This window comes from Xenopus laevis, chromosome 8L (genome assembly GCF_017654675.1).
Source record: "Xenopus laevis strain J_2021 chromosome 8L, Xenopus_laevis_v10.1, whole genome shotgun sequence".
Lineage (NCBI taxonomy): Eukaryota > Metazoa > Chordata > Amphibia > Anura > Pipidae > Xenopus > Xenopus laevis.
The window spans coordinates 134,514,874-134,528,472 of NC_054385.1; the positions used below are offsets into that span (position 1 = coordinate 134,514,874).

At 45.8% G+C, this 13,599-nt stretch overlaps 1 protein-coding gene across 2 annotated transcripts; it reads right to left on the reverse strand.

Moving 5' to 3' along the window:
* Positions 1-1,853: 1,853 nt before the first annotated feature.
* Positions 1,854-11,470, reverse strand: gba.L (glucosidase, beta, acid L homeolog). 2 transcript variants are annotated; one of them, XM_018229063.2, is made up of 11 exons: positions 11,349-11,470; positions 10,844-10,945; positions 10,095-10,289; positions 9,760-9,906; positions 5,505-5,638; positions 4,206-4,378; positions 3,882-4,119; positions 3,128-3,352; positions 2,789-2,952; positions 2,551-2,670; positions 1,854-2,349 (listed from the first exon to the last, which is right to left on the reverse strand). In XM_018229063.2, exons 2-11 carry the CDS (start codon positions 10,899-10,901, stop codon positions 2,244-2,246), a joined length of 1,560 nt encoding a protein of 519 aa, XP_018084552.1. In that variant the 5' UTR covers positions 10,902-10,945; positions 11,349-11,470; the 3' UTR covers positions 1,854-2,243. The 2 variants fall into 2 exon arrangements, with proteins under 2 accessions (XP_018084552.1, XP_018084554.1); XM_018229065.2 differs by lacking the exon at positions 11,349-11,470 and adding an exon at positions 11,101-11,268.
* Positions 11,471-13,599: the final 2,129 nt, after the last annotated feature.

The window sequence follows — 13,599 nt, forward strand, 5'->3', positions numbered from 1 at the left end:
GTGAGTAATAAATTCCTGTAGGACCTTATCAGCCAATGGTTGTGTTTGAGGGAAATCTCAGTCTTAATCAGCCTGCAGAACCTCAAAGCCCCACTCTGTGTATCTGGATCAGCACCAGATCATTTGGGGGCAGGATCCCTTCCAAGTGGTGAGTAATTCTCCCTATAACAGACGTGAGATGGTTTCTCCCTCAGTCTGGAACAAACACTCTCAAAATCTCATCCTCAAGCAAATTGGCAAAGTAAATGTGGAACCCGCCCACCCTCAATAAATCCGTAATAACGTCACCCCGGAAAAATGCATATTTCATTTCAGCTTTTCTACACCCTCCTGGGCTCTTCCACCACTGCCTGGAGTTACCCCCAAACACTCCTTCATTACTGCTCCAGGCAATCAAGGTTTTCTCAAACTTTATCTGCATAGGTATTCCCTGTACTAAGCACAATTCAGCAGGAACAGTCCCTAAGTTTGCTCATAGTCTGTACAGAGAGATCCTATAAAACTATGGCAGTATAGGTATTCCCTGTACTAAGCACAATTCAGCAGGAACAGTCCCCTAAATTTGCTCATAGTCTGTACAGAGAGATCCCATAAAACTATGGCACATAGGTATTCCCTGTACTAAGCACAATTCAGCAGGAACAGACCCCATGTTTGCTCATAGTCTGAGAGATCCCTTGACACAATAGCAGTGTAACAGTTATGTTGTGTCTGTAAATGTGGCCCCTATTGGAACAGCATTGGCCCCTTATGGCTATAGGAGAAAGGATATAGGAGTTTGGGGCACACACATACAGTACTATACTATTAGATGCTGGCCAGAACCATTGTGACCCATCAGAGATTCTTTCCAACAACATGGAGTGTTAGTGTACAGTTGGAGCTGGCATACAAAGGGTTACTCCAGTAAGATCCCAGGCAGTGGGTTGAATACAGTTACAGTTTCTGGCCTCCTGGTAATTATTCCATTGGCCCAGTCTCAGTCTCATGGTGTTTGCGTGACCCCTGCTGGCTGTACTCATCACATGCAACCCCAATGCAAGAACAATGGAGAGATTAACCCTACTGCTGCTGGGGGAGAGAAATACTAACTATTTGTAATATTGGATAAAGCAGTGCCTGAATAAACTGGCAGATATCACTTTCTGTGCCATTACTCTAAGAGTTAATGAACACAAACATCTTGAAAGTGTAAAAACCCAAAAAAGAGCAAGTGTATTAGGATCCTATTGGCTATTCCATACCAAGAATTAAACTACACCTTTAATCCCCATATCCTGTGTCAGACACTGCCAAACTGTTTGAGCAATACCGTCTGTACTACTATAGAGTAGGCCCTGTAGCACTTGCTCCAATATTGCATATACCGAGGAAGAGAATCCCCTGTAACTAAAATATTTCCATCTTTTAAAATCCAATGAAATGTGAAATCTATGGGAGGCGCCATTTAGTTGGTCGCTCTCTAGTGAGCCAACCTTCTCCCCAACAAACTGGCAGACCCCTCAATGGTTTCACCTTTCTTTGTCCTTTAATGGAACCACATTCTTAACCTGTATCCACTAAAAACGCCTAATTGTTTTTGTGATTAGTCTTGGCCAGTGAATCAATCAGTTCCTCATTTTCTATCTTTGCCTTATTACTGTTTTACAACACTTGTAGTATTTCTACAATACAACAATACACTCAGTATAGGAATAGATTTGGTTGGCTCCACCCTGTGTAGCAGCTAGAGGAGATATTTGAGGGAATGGTCAAACTTGATGGATGTGGTTCTCTCTGAAACCTGAGCTACTGGGCTGCCAGGTATGTGCATTACTACGTTGTACCGTGGGAATAAAAACAAATCCACAATATTGATGAGAAATCATGTTGTGAGCAAAGTTCAAGATTAATAGGGGGACAGCAAGGAATTGAGGGGTCCTTATGTATCATTAGATGAGAAGAAATCAATGCTTTCTTTCTGCAGTGAGCGAGGGGTTTCTCAGTGCAACACAGGGGCCCAGGCTGAACATTATGTGCCAGATCCTCCTGTGGGGGTCCATAGTGGAGAGCCGTGAAAGTCCTGCCCCTTGTTATCAACAGACTCCAGAGAGAATAAGGCACATAGGATTCTGGGACAGGACTTTCAGACCACAGACCCACCTCATCTCCAGGACTGGTTTAGTTCATGCTCAGCCCATTGGATCAAGCTGCTATTATTAATGTCAATATGAGAAATGTTAGTTCTTCGGCCACTGGGTCCATCACTGGCGCCTCCAGATGTAGGTCTGGATGGAGTTTGCTGGGGACACTGTGTCTATGACTCCCAGACTTGGGTCTGAAATCAAAAACTTCACATCCACCGACTCCCTATTAACAGAAACAGGTCTTAGAGCAAATCCACACATACAGGAACCAGGAGAAACCCAAAGTAGGGGATGGGTAGCAGAATCAGAACCAAGGAAGGGAACTCTAGGTTGGGGAAGTAGATAGGGCACAGATAGTTGGGTGATAAATAATGATACACGTTTTAGCAACGCCCCTTTAGCAACTCCATGTTCCTTCTCTCACCTGTTTAGAACAACCACCACCGCAACAGAGCCATCTGGGGAGAGGAAGGCCACAGTTTCTAGTTGACTCCCCTGATTGAGGTCCAGCCCCACACGCCGAGATCCCTCCGGAATGAATTTACTGCAATTAACAAGGAAGGGGGATCCAAGATCAGCCAAGTAACAGAACTGGATCCCCTGTTGCAATAGACTAGCCCCTCCATAACATCCACCACATCTCAGAAGTGCAAGTTACTCACCTAAAATGCGCCATGTGGTAGAACATCGGCTGCTTGTAGAAGACGTCTTTGCTGAGGTCAACAATTATGGGACTGTCTACGTTATTTTCAACCCACGTGGGACCCCCTTCTATATCCAGCGCCAAATTCCAGTCAGTCCAACCCGTCACATAGTAATTCAAGTCCTGCGGGGAGTTATTGACACCAGTCAATGTGAAACACAACACAAATTTCTTGTGGATCTGACAGGTAAGTGGCCCATTGAATGGTCTTGGAATGAGCAAATGGACTCCACTGAAAACCAAATATTACTTCCCCTTTAACTTTAAGGTATTACTAATAAAAAGAGCCAGAACTCACCTCTATGATTCTGTGACTGTACTGGTTTCCCCGGTCCCAACACCCCAGTTGAACACCCTTGTTCCAAGGTGTAAAACCAGTACAAGCCTCGGAGGCAAAGAGGAAGTAGTCTGGGTACAGCTGGTGGGTGCGCCCCAATGTGACATCAGCAGGAACAATGGCATCCAGGTACCAATGCACAGCAATACCGTGCACGTAGCGAGCAGCCTTGAGATCCGACAGTATCTGTGGGAAGGTCACATGTACAGGGTATCAGAACCTTAGACTCATTGGAACATGAGGGTTTATTAGGGATGTCACCCCAAAGCCTATGACGATGGCTTGTACAAAACCCTTAATGACCAGGGAAGGAGAAGTAAAGCCTAATGGGTATAAATGCTGTATTTTATATACTGAACTTACTGTACCAGCCCAAAATATAAGCTGTCATAATTATTTGTTGAGATTTAGTTCTAATATGGAACCTTCTTTCCTTTCTTCTAATCCCAAGGAAAGCCTTTCTTCTAATCCCAAGGGAAGTCCTTGTGTCCTCAGGAAGGATCTACTGACCAACCATAGCCTCATGAAGGCCTCATGGTAGGGTCCAAGATAAAGTTTATGGGCACAGAACCTTCCACTCACCTGTTCAATGCTGGATAGACTTTCCCTCATAGTGAAACCCAGATACAATATTACAGTAGGCTTACAGTTCCCTGAGGCACACTGGGATGGGATTAAGGAGCAAATAAAGGAGACTGCAAGATGAGGAACTAACCACTTTGGCCCAATAAGGAAGCAGGAGGCGATTATCATCCAGGATCATGATTTTCACTTGCTTGTGAGAGCTGTTGGCAAATGCCGGGCCAAGGTCGGAGGCGATGAAATCCCTCATGTGTTCGGGGGTGAATCCCAAGCTCTGGAAGGGGTAGTCAGTGACCAGCCCAGCAGTTGGCTCGTTCTCCACTGTCACAGCCCAAAACGTCACATTGAGCTTGGCATACTCATCCAAAAACCTGTCCCCCCCCCAAATAAATAGTTACCAAGTAGGTGGGTTGGCACTTCATTATATCCAGCACCATGTGTTGCTCATGACCTTTACCTGATAAAATAGTTGGCCCAGGTCTTGTGATATTGATCTCCAGGCTTCCCTTTCAAGGTTCCCTTCCCAGTAATGGCCCCATTGGTCTTCATCCATGGGGGGGATGTCCAAGGACTCGCAAAGAGAGAGATGGACCTGTTGGACAACTCTTTGGCCTTCTGGATAAGAGGAATCTAAAAGAAGAACCCAGACCTTAGCGTACAACTGAACTGCATGAGTAAAAGGCCTGTATCAACCATTGCAGAAAGCAAGTGGCACACAAAGCGTTAAATCATTTATAGAAGTCAATAAATCATGTGCTCTCATTTGCACCAGTTTGGGACTTGGATAAATCCTCAATGAAGGGGGTAAAACATCCCAGCTCAGAGCAACTGTGTGGTATATGCATGGAATTATACACCAGTATCACCCAAATATATGACACGTGCCAGTAAGCAGGGTCTCCATGTTGGAGGAAGATGGAATGGGCCTTGAAAGACCTGTACCTCATAATGGTTCAGGACTGCAGACCCCAGAGGGGCGGGGCTTGTGGTGGAGTGGGCAGCGTTTGGGATTGGGGCATTTCAGTATAACTGGCGATGGTTGGGCAGACCAGGGTGACGCTGTATCAGTTAATTTGTCCCACCATTTCTTTTAGACGGAGCCCTATTCTACTTGGTTGGCAGCAGTATCTATAGACCTATAGTATGGGGCTCCTTCATTTCAGATGGTGGCCCAGCCCATAAGGAAATATATGAACTGACAGTTTCGGGCTGTACAAATGCCCTGGTTCGTCCACCAAAACCATGAACCGCAGGCAGACTTTGCATCTATACAAAACATATTCCCACAGAGTGGGGTGTAACCTCCACCATATTCCCCAAGGCAGTCACCCACATGAGGAACCATCACCTCCAATAAGGGAGTAACATGGGGCAAGCCACTGACGGTGTAATATCTGGCTGCCATAGGACTAGTGGGACTACATACATCATTCTTTGAATAACCACGAAATAAAAAGATGACCTGGTCCAAGTGGGGCACACAACCCATAATGCACCTCTACATAAAACTTTCCCCACTCTTCCCTCCATCTTGTACATTAGGCACCATGCGGGGCTCCTGGCACACTGTAATAATATCCTCATGGGTTGTACAAGTACCCCAGGCCACACTACCTTCAGGTAGATCCATAAGTGAATAACTACATAAACAAATCCTCCTTCCAGAATGGCAGTTGGACCAATCCCTGGATGAACTTTCTTTCATGTGCCAATTTCACTTGCCCAGTGCACGGACCTTACACCCCCCCCCACACACCTTTAACTTGGTGTCCTCCACCTGCAGGCTGAACGTCTTCATGCTGAAGTCTCCCTCGGTGTCCAGGTAAGTGTAGATCCGTGTGGAGAAGTCACAGCTGCCCATAGGAACCCGCAAAATGTTGTAGCCAATACCTGTAACATACATGTCCATCAAGTTCAACCTTTTCTGTTTATATAAACATGCCTGTCAGTTGATCCAGAGGAAGGCAAAGAAACCCGTCTGAACCCTCCAATTTGCCTCAGAGGGGAAAAAATTCCTTCTTGACTCTTCCATATCCCTGTATTCCCTCACTTGCTAAACACCATCCAACCCCTTCTTATACCTATCTAATGTATCAGCCTGTACCCCTGATTCACTTCCCAGCTCTCCCTGTAACACCCCTTTCCCTCCTCTTATCTCATTGGCTCCCTCCTGTCTGCTGGGAGGAGCTACTGGTGAATAAAGCATCCGACCCTTCCTTGTACCTATCTAATGTATCAGCCTGTACCCCTGATTCACTTACCAGCTCTCCCTGTAACACCCCTTTCCCTCCTCTAATCTCATTGGCTCCCTCCTGTCTGCTGGGAGGAGCTACTGGTGAATAAAGCATCCGACCCTTCCTTGTACCTATCTAATGTATCAGCCTGTACCCTTGATTCACTTCCCAGCTCTCCCTGTAACACCCCTTTTCCTCCTCTAATCTCATTGGCTCCCTCCTGTCTGCTGGGAGGAGCTACTGGTGAATAAAGCATCCGACCCTTCCTTGTACCTATCTAATGTATCAGCCTGTACCCCTGATTCACTTCCCAGCTCTCCCTGTAACACCCCTTTCCCTCCTCTAATCTCATTGGCTCCCTCCTGTCTGCTGGGAGGAGCTACTGGTGAATAAAGCATCCAACCCTTCCTTGTACCTATCTAATGTATCAGCCTGTACCACTGATTCACTTCCCAGCTCTCCCTGTAACACCCCTTTCCCTCCTCTAATCTCATTGGCTCCCTCCTGTCTGCTGGGAGGAGCTACTGGTGAATAAAGCATCCGACCCTTCCTTGTACCTATCTAATGTATCAGCCTGTACCATTGATTCACTTCCCAGCTCTCCCTGTAACACCCCTTTCCCTCCTTTAATCTCATTGGCTCCCTCCTGTCTGCTGGGAGGAGCTACTGGTGAATAAAGCATCTGACCCTTCCTTGTACCTATCTAATGTATCAGCCTGTACCCCTGATTCACTTCCCAGCTCTCCCTGTAACACCCCTTTCCCTCCTCTAATCTCATTGGCTCCCTCCTGTCTGCTGGGAGGAGCTACTGGTGAATAAAGCATCCGACCCTTCCTTGTACCTATCTAATGTATCAGCCTGTACCCCTGATTCACTTCCCAGCTCTCCCTGTAACACCCCTTTCCCTCCTCTAATCTCATTGGCTCCCTCCTGTCTGCTGGGAGGAGCTACTGGTGAATAAAGCATCCGACCCTTCCTTGTACCTATCTAATGTATCAGCCTGTACCACTGATTCACTTCCCAGCTCTCCCTGTAACACCCCTTTCCCTCCTCTAATCTCATTGGCTCCCTCCTGTCTGCTGGGAGGAGCTACAGGTGAATAAAGCATCCGACCCTTCCTTATACCTATCTAATGTATCAGCCTGTACCCCTGATTCACTTCCCAGCTCTCCCTGTAACACCCCTTTCCCTCCTCTAATCTCATTGGCTCCCTCCTGTCTGCCGGGAGGAGCTACTGGTGAATAAAGCATCCGACCCTTCCTTGTACCTATCTAATGTATCAGCCTGTACCACTGATTCACTTCCCAGCTCTCCCTGTAACACCCCTTTCCCTCCTCTAATCTCATTGGCTCCCTCCTGTCTGCTGGGAGGAGCTACTGGTGAATAAAGCATCCGACCCTTCCTTGTACCTATCTAATGTATCAGCCTGTACCATTGATTCATTTCCCAGCTCTCCCTGTAACACCCCTTTCCCTCCTTTAATCTCATTGGCTCCCTCCTGTCTGCTGGGAGGAGCTACTGGTGAATAAAGCATCTGACCCTTCCTTGTACCTATCTAATGTATCAGCCTGTACCCCTGATTCACTTCCCAGCTCTCCCTGTAACACCCCTTTCCCTCCTCTAATCTCATTGGCTCCCTCCTGTCTGCTGGGAGGAGCTACTGGTGAATAAAGCATCCGACCCTTCCTTGTACCTATCTAATGTATCAGCCTGTACCCCTGATTCACTTCCCAGCTCTCCCTGTAACACCCCTTTCCCTCCTCTAATCTCATTGGCTCCCTCCTGTCTGCTGGGAGGAGCTACTGGTGAATAAAGCATCCGACCCTTCCTTGTACCTATCTAATGTATCAGCCTGTACCACTGATTCACTTCCCAGCTCTCCCTGTAACACCCCTTTCCCTCCTCTAATCTCATTGGCTCCCTCCTGTCTGCTGGGAGGAGCTACAGGTGAATAAAGCATCCGACCCTTCCTTATACCTATCTAATGTATCAGCCTGTACCCCTGATTCACTTCCCAGCTCTCCCTGTAACACCCCTTTCCCTCCTCTAATCTCATTGGCTCCCTCCTGTCTGCCGGGAGGAGCTACTGGTGAATAAAGCATCCGACCCTTCCTTGTACCTATCTAATGTATCAGCCTGTACCACTGATTCACTTCCCAGCTCTCCCTGTAACACCCCTTTCCCTCCTCTAATCTCATTGGCTCCCTCCTGTCTGCTGGGAGGAGCTACTGGTGAATAAAGCATCCGACCCTTCCTTGTACCTATCTAATGTATCAGCCTGTACCACTGATTCACTTCCCAGCTCTCCCTGTAACACCCCTTTCCCTCCTCTAATCTCATTGGCTCCCTCCTGTCTGCTGGGAGGAGCTACTGGTGAATAAAGCATCCGACCCTTCCTTGTACCTATCTAATGTATCAGCCTGTACCACTGATTCACTTCCCAGCTCTCCCTGTAACACCCCTTTCCCTCCTCTAATCTCATTGGCTCCCTCCTGTCTGCTGGGAGGAGCTACTGGTGAATAAAGCATCCGACCCTTCCTTGTACCTATCTAATGTATCAGCCTGTACCCCTGATTCACTTCCCAGCTCTCCCTGTAACACCCCTTTCCCTCCTCTAATCTCATTGGCTCCCTCCGGTCTGCTGGGAGGAGCTATTGGTGAATAAAGCATCCGACCCTTCCTTGTACCTATCTAATGTATCAGCCTGTACCCCTGATTCAGGGAGAGAATCCCCCAACTTCTATTTGGTTTCCTCTCTATGTACAACCAGCATTACCCACCAGATCTCAGTTGTTTATTCAGCACTTTATCAAAACCTTTGGGACCAAAATGTTTTATTACACAATAATCACTCGATCATTTGTACAAGGCCTGACAGCGAATAAACTTTACTTGATTGGATCAGAGATCTGTCACTTACTTATACTAAGGGCACTGGATTATTTGTGACAGATCAATGTTGGATCACAGGGTGTTCCAGGAGTGTTTCTCCTCTTCAAACAAATATATATATTTATATAAGTGAGTGTGTAGGTAGGTAGGATATGCATGGTTTTTTTTAACGTGCTTGGGTTATCTGGAGGGGTTGAACTTAACCAAAATATCCCCATTTGTACATAAATGTTTTGGGTGTTAGTCTTTGCTTGTGAATCAATCAGTTCCTCATTTGCTGTATAATAATTGTAGTATTTATATGGTGTAACAGACACATCCGAGGGGCACCTGAGAAAGGACAAACACTGGTGTCGCACAGCACCTGCCAAGTTGGAATTGGGCTTTTCTTACCCTTTAAAGTGCTACAAGTAGCTTTCCTGAAATATTGAGCTACTCCTACAATGAACTTGTGGTGTCAGGACAAGAATTCAAGGGACTGGCTTCTCTGTTGAGAGTGGTATGAGCCTTCCCTTCCCATTATCAATGATTGGAATTTACTGGCACCCAGGTGAGTTATACTGGTCAATGGATGTACTCCTGGTATATCAGGTATTGTTATACTGGCCAATAGTGATGGGCGAATTTGTCCCGTTTCGCTTTGTCGGAAAATTCACAAATTTTCCACAAAATGTGGAAAATTTGTGAAATGTGAATTTTGACGCTGGCGACAATTTGACGTGAATGGGCATGCGTTTAATTGTTGCTGGTGTCTGAATCATTACGGCAATTTCGTGGATTTATTTGCCAGCAGCGAAACATGGAAATTGGCAGCGAATTTGCCCCTGGTGAATAAATTCTCCCATCACTACTGGCCAAGCTTATGTGTCCAACCACTGGCCTCACCTTCCTCTGAGAAGTAGGATCTGAGCAGGTTTTCCTTGGTCTCATCTGAAAGGGACAATATATTGAGTGCGGCCGAGTCCGTCACTGCTCCACCGAATCCCTTAATGGTCTGGAACTTCTTCTTATCATTGAGCGTCAGCACAAGATCTGTATAAAACACACACAGTCACACAGGCACTGACCCTGGGCATATTGGCTACTAGTATGGAGACAGAGACAAGGGCACATATGTTGGACTATGGGGCACATTTAAGCCCCTAATTGTTACATCTCCAGGAGTATCATAGACACACGTGGGCTAATAGGGCCAGGGTTATGGGGAGGGGGTGACGTACCCATTGGGGATGGTTGCCTCTTGGTGAAGGTTCCAGACATGACTTGCAGACGTTTCCCAGACTGGCTCGTCTCATAGACACTGAAGTTGCCCACAGATGGGACGACAATGGGGTCCAGAGTGTCACAGTAGGTGGCGTTACACTGACACACAACTGAACTCTGTCCGAAATTCAATGGGGCACAGAGGCGCCCTCCTGCAATTAAACATGGGACATTAGACCTACATTATGTTCCCTGGGAGAGGAGGCCCTCCAGCTGCTAACAATTCCCAGCATTTCTCCACTAACTCATCTAATGGGCAGGGGGTGCAGGGAGTTGTAGTTTTACAATGGCTGCACCTCCCTCCCCAGGGCTTAGCTGTAAGAAGGAGTTCTCCACATTAGCCATTGCTGCATGGATTAAGCCACTTCCCATTGTTTTATAATTATTATTAATCAGCCATTGGGGGGGGGGGTGAGGGTTAATAGCAGAATGCAGGAGTCAGGGACAAGCTGCTCTTATTACTTTCACTTTCCCTTTAAAGCAACTGAACTCCTGCAATACTAATAATAATAATAGCCCTTAGGTACAAACATGAAAAACACCTTTATTATTATTATTATTATTAGTACTACATGCATCAGGGATACCCAACCTTCTTCCCCTCCAGCTCTTGTTCAACTGCAACTCCCAGCATCCGCTCTACAACCAAAAGACTAAGCTCCATAATTAGTGTCAGGATAAGTCCCAGGCAAAGAGTGTTACTCACCCGAGGAGCCCCGAGCCAGGACGAGCACCCCCAGAATTGGGAGGAACCAGGACCACATGGTGAAGGAGATTCCAACAGATCAGGCCAATCCCAAATCAGCACCTGGGGGGAGTAGAAGGCACATTTACTTCTCAGATGTAGAGTGAATTGTGCAGCATTGTTTCCTTGTGTCATCCTCATGTATATATATATATATATAACTGCTGTGTCCCTCCAGCTGTCAGTGTACTACAACTCCCACAATCCCCTGCATTCACCTTTCAGCATTTCCACTGACTGTTCTACCAATGACTCTCTCCCCTGCTCAGTTAATCTATATAATAATAATAATAAGAAGAAGAAGAAGAAGCAGCAGCTCAGGGGGCTCCGGGGTCCCTAGATCCTCTCAGTGTCCCACAGTCTCCAGTAGAAGCCCATAGAGTTACATTATCTCTACTCCCAGTACTTGTGCCTCACAGTTCCACCTCCTCTAATGATACATTGTAACAAATTCACTTCCTCCAACCTTCCATCAGTCTCCCCCGCTCCAGCCTCAGGGTCCTCCGTTCCACACACCCCCGACTCAGCAATAGAACTGTCTGAATCACTGGGGCAAACTAGCATTCTGATTGGCTGTAGAGAGTCATGTGATACAGGAAGTAACAATACACAGCAGATCACATGGTCAGAAGCTGATCACATGCACCTCACAGTGCTCATTAACTCATTATGTCCAATTACTCCCTAATCTGGCTAATCCAGATCCTGCTATAATGTTAATATCATACCCCATCCTGTCACCTTCCCATATATGTAAGTGCTAATAATATATAGGCACAGCCCCCCATCTTTCCCCTGGTCCACCGCCCATAGTCATATATGGCACATCAATGTAAGTGTATAATATATGGTACAGCCCCCCATCTTTCCCCGTCTCACCCCCATATCATATATGCACATAATGTAAGTGTATAATATATAGGCACAGCCCCCATCTTTCCTCTGTCACCCCCATATCATATATGCACATAATGCTAAGTGTATAATATATAGGCACAGCCCCCCATCTTTCCCCTGTCACCCCCATATCATATATGCACATAATGTAAGTGTATAATATATAGGCACAGCCCCCCATCTTTCCTCTGTCACCCCCATATCATATATGCACATAATGTAAGTGTATAATATATAGGCACAGCCCCCCATCTTTCCTCTGTCACCCCCATATCATATATGCACATAATGTAAGTGTATAATATATAGGCACAGATATACCCCCATCTTTCCTCTGTCACCCCCATATCATATATGCACATAATGTAAGTGTATAATATATAGGCACAGCCCCCCATCTTTCCCCTGTCACCCCCATATCATATATGCACATAATGTAAGTGTATAATATAAGGCACAGCCCCCCATCTTTCCTCTGTCACCCCCATATCATATATGCACATAATATAAGTGTATAATATATAGGCACAGCCCCCCATCTTTCCCCTGTCACCCCCATATCATATATGCACATAATGTAAGTGTATAATATAAAGGCACAGCCCCCCATCTTTCCCCTGTCACCCCCATATCATATATGCACATAATGTAAGTGTATAATATATAGGCACAGCCCCCCATCTTTCCTCTGTCACCCCCATATCATATATGCACATAATGTAAGTGTATAATATATAGGCACAGCCCCCATCTTTCCCCTGTCACCCCCATATCATATATGCACATAATGTAAGTGTATAATATATAGGCACAGCCCCCCATCTTTCCTCTGTCACCCCCATATCATATATGCACATAATGTAACTGTATAATATATAGGCACAGCCCCCATCTTTCCCCTGTCACCCCCATATCATATATGCACATAATGTAAGTGTATAATATATAGGCACAGCCCCCCATCTTTCCTCTGTCACCCCCATATCATATATGCACATAATGTAAGTGTATAATATATAGGCACAGCCCCCATCTTTCCCCTGTCACCCCCATATCATATATGCACATAATATAAGTGTATAATATATAGGCACAGCCCCCATCTTTCCCCTGTCACCCCCATATCATATATGCACATAATATAAGTGTATAATATATAGGCACAGCCCCCCATCTTTCCCCTGTCACCCCCATATCATATATGCACATAATGTAAGTGTATAATATAAAGGCACAGCCCCCCATCTTTCCCCTGTCACCCCCATATCATATATGCACATAATGTAAGTGTATAATATATAGGCACAGCCCCCCATCTTTCCTCTGTCACCCCCATATCATATATGCACATAATGTAAGTGTATAATATATAGGCACAGCCCCCCATCTTTCCCCTGTCACCCCCATATCATATATGCACATAATGTAAGTGTATAATATATAGGCACAGCCCCCATCTTTCCCCTGTCACCCCATATTATATATGCACATAATGTAAGTGTATAATATATAGGCACAGCCCCCCATCTTTCCTCTGTCACCCCCATATCATATATGCACATAATGTAAGTGTATAATATATAGGCACAGCCCCCCATCTTTCCTCTGTCACCCCCATATCATATATGCACATAATGTAAGTGTATAATATATAGGCACAGATATACCCCCATCTTTCCTCTGTCACCCCCATATCATATATGCACATAATGTAAGTGTATAATATATAGGCACAGCCCCCCATCTTTCCTCTGTCACCCCCATATCATATATGCACATAATGTAAGTGTATAATATATAGGCACAGCCCCCCATCTTTC

Bases quoted from the DNA above. Each gene is read 5' to 3' on its own strand.
- gba.L (XM_018229063.2), bottom strand. From the start codon at position 10,901: ATGTGGTCCTGGTTCCTCCCAATTCTGGGGGTGCTCGTCCTGGCTCGG. The intron at 5,639-9,759 runs GTGAGGCCAGTG...TGTATGTTACAG, and splicing joins ATCCTACTTCTCAGAGGAAG to GTATTGGCTACAACATTTTG. The intron at 3,353-3,881 runs GTTAGTTCCTCA...ACCTTCCCACAG, and splicing joins TTCCTTATTGGGCCAAAGTG to ATACTGTCGGATCTCAAGGC.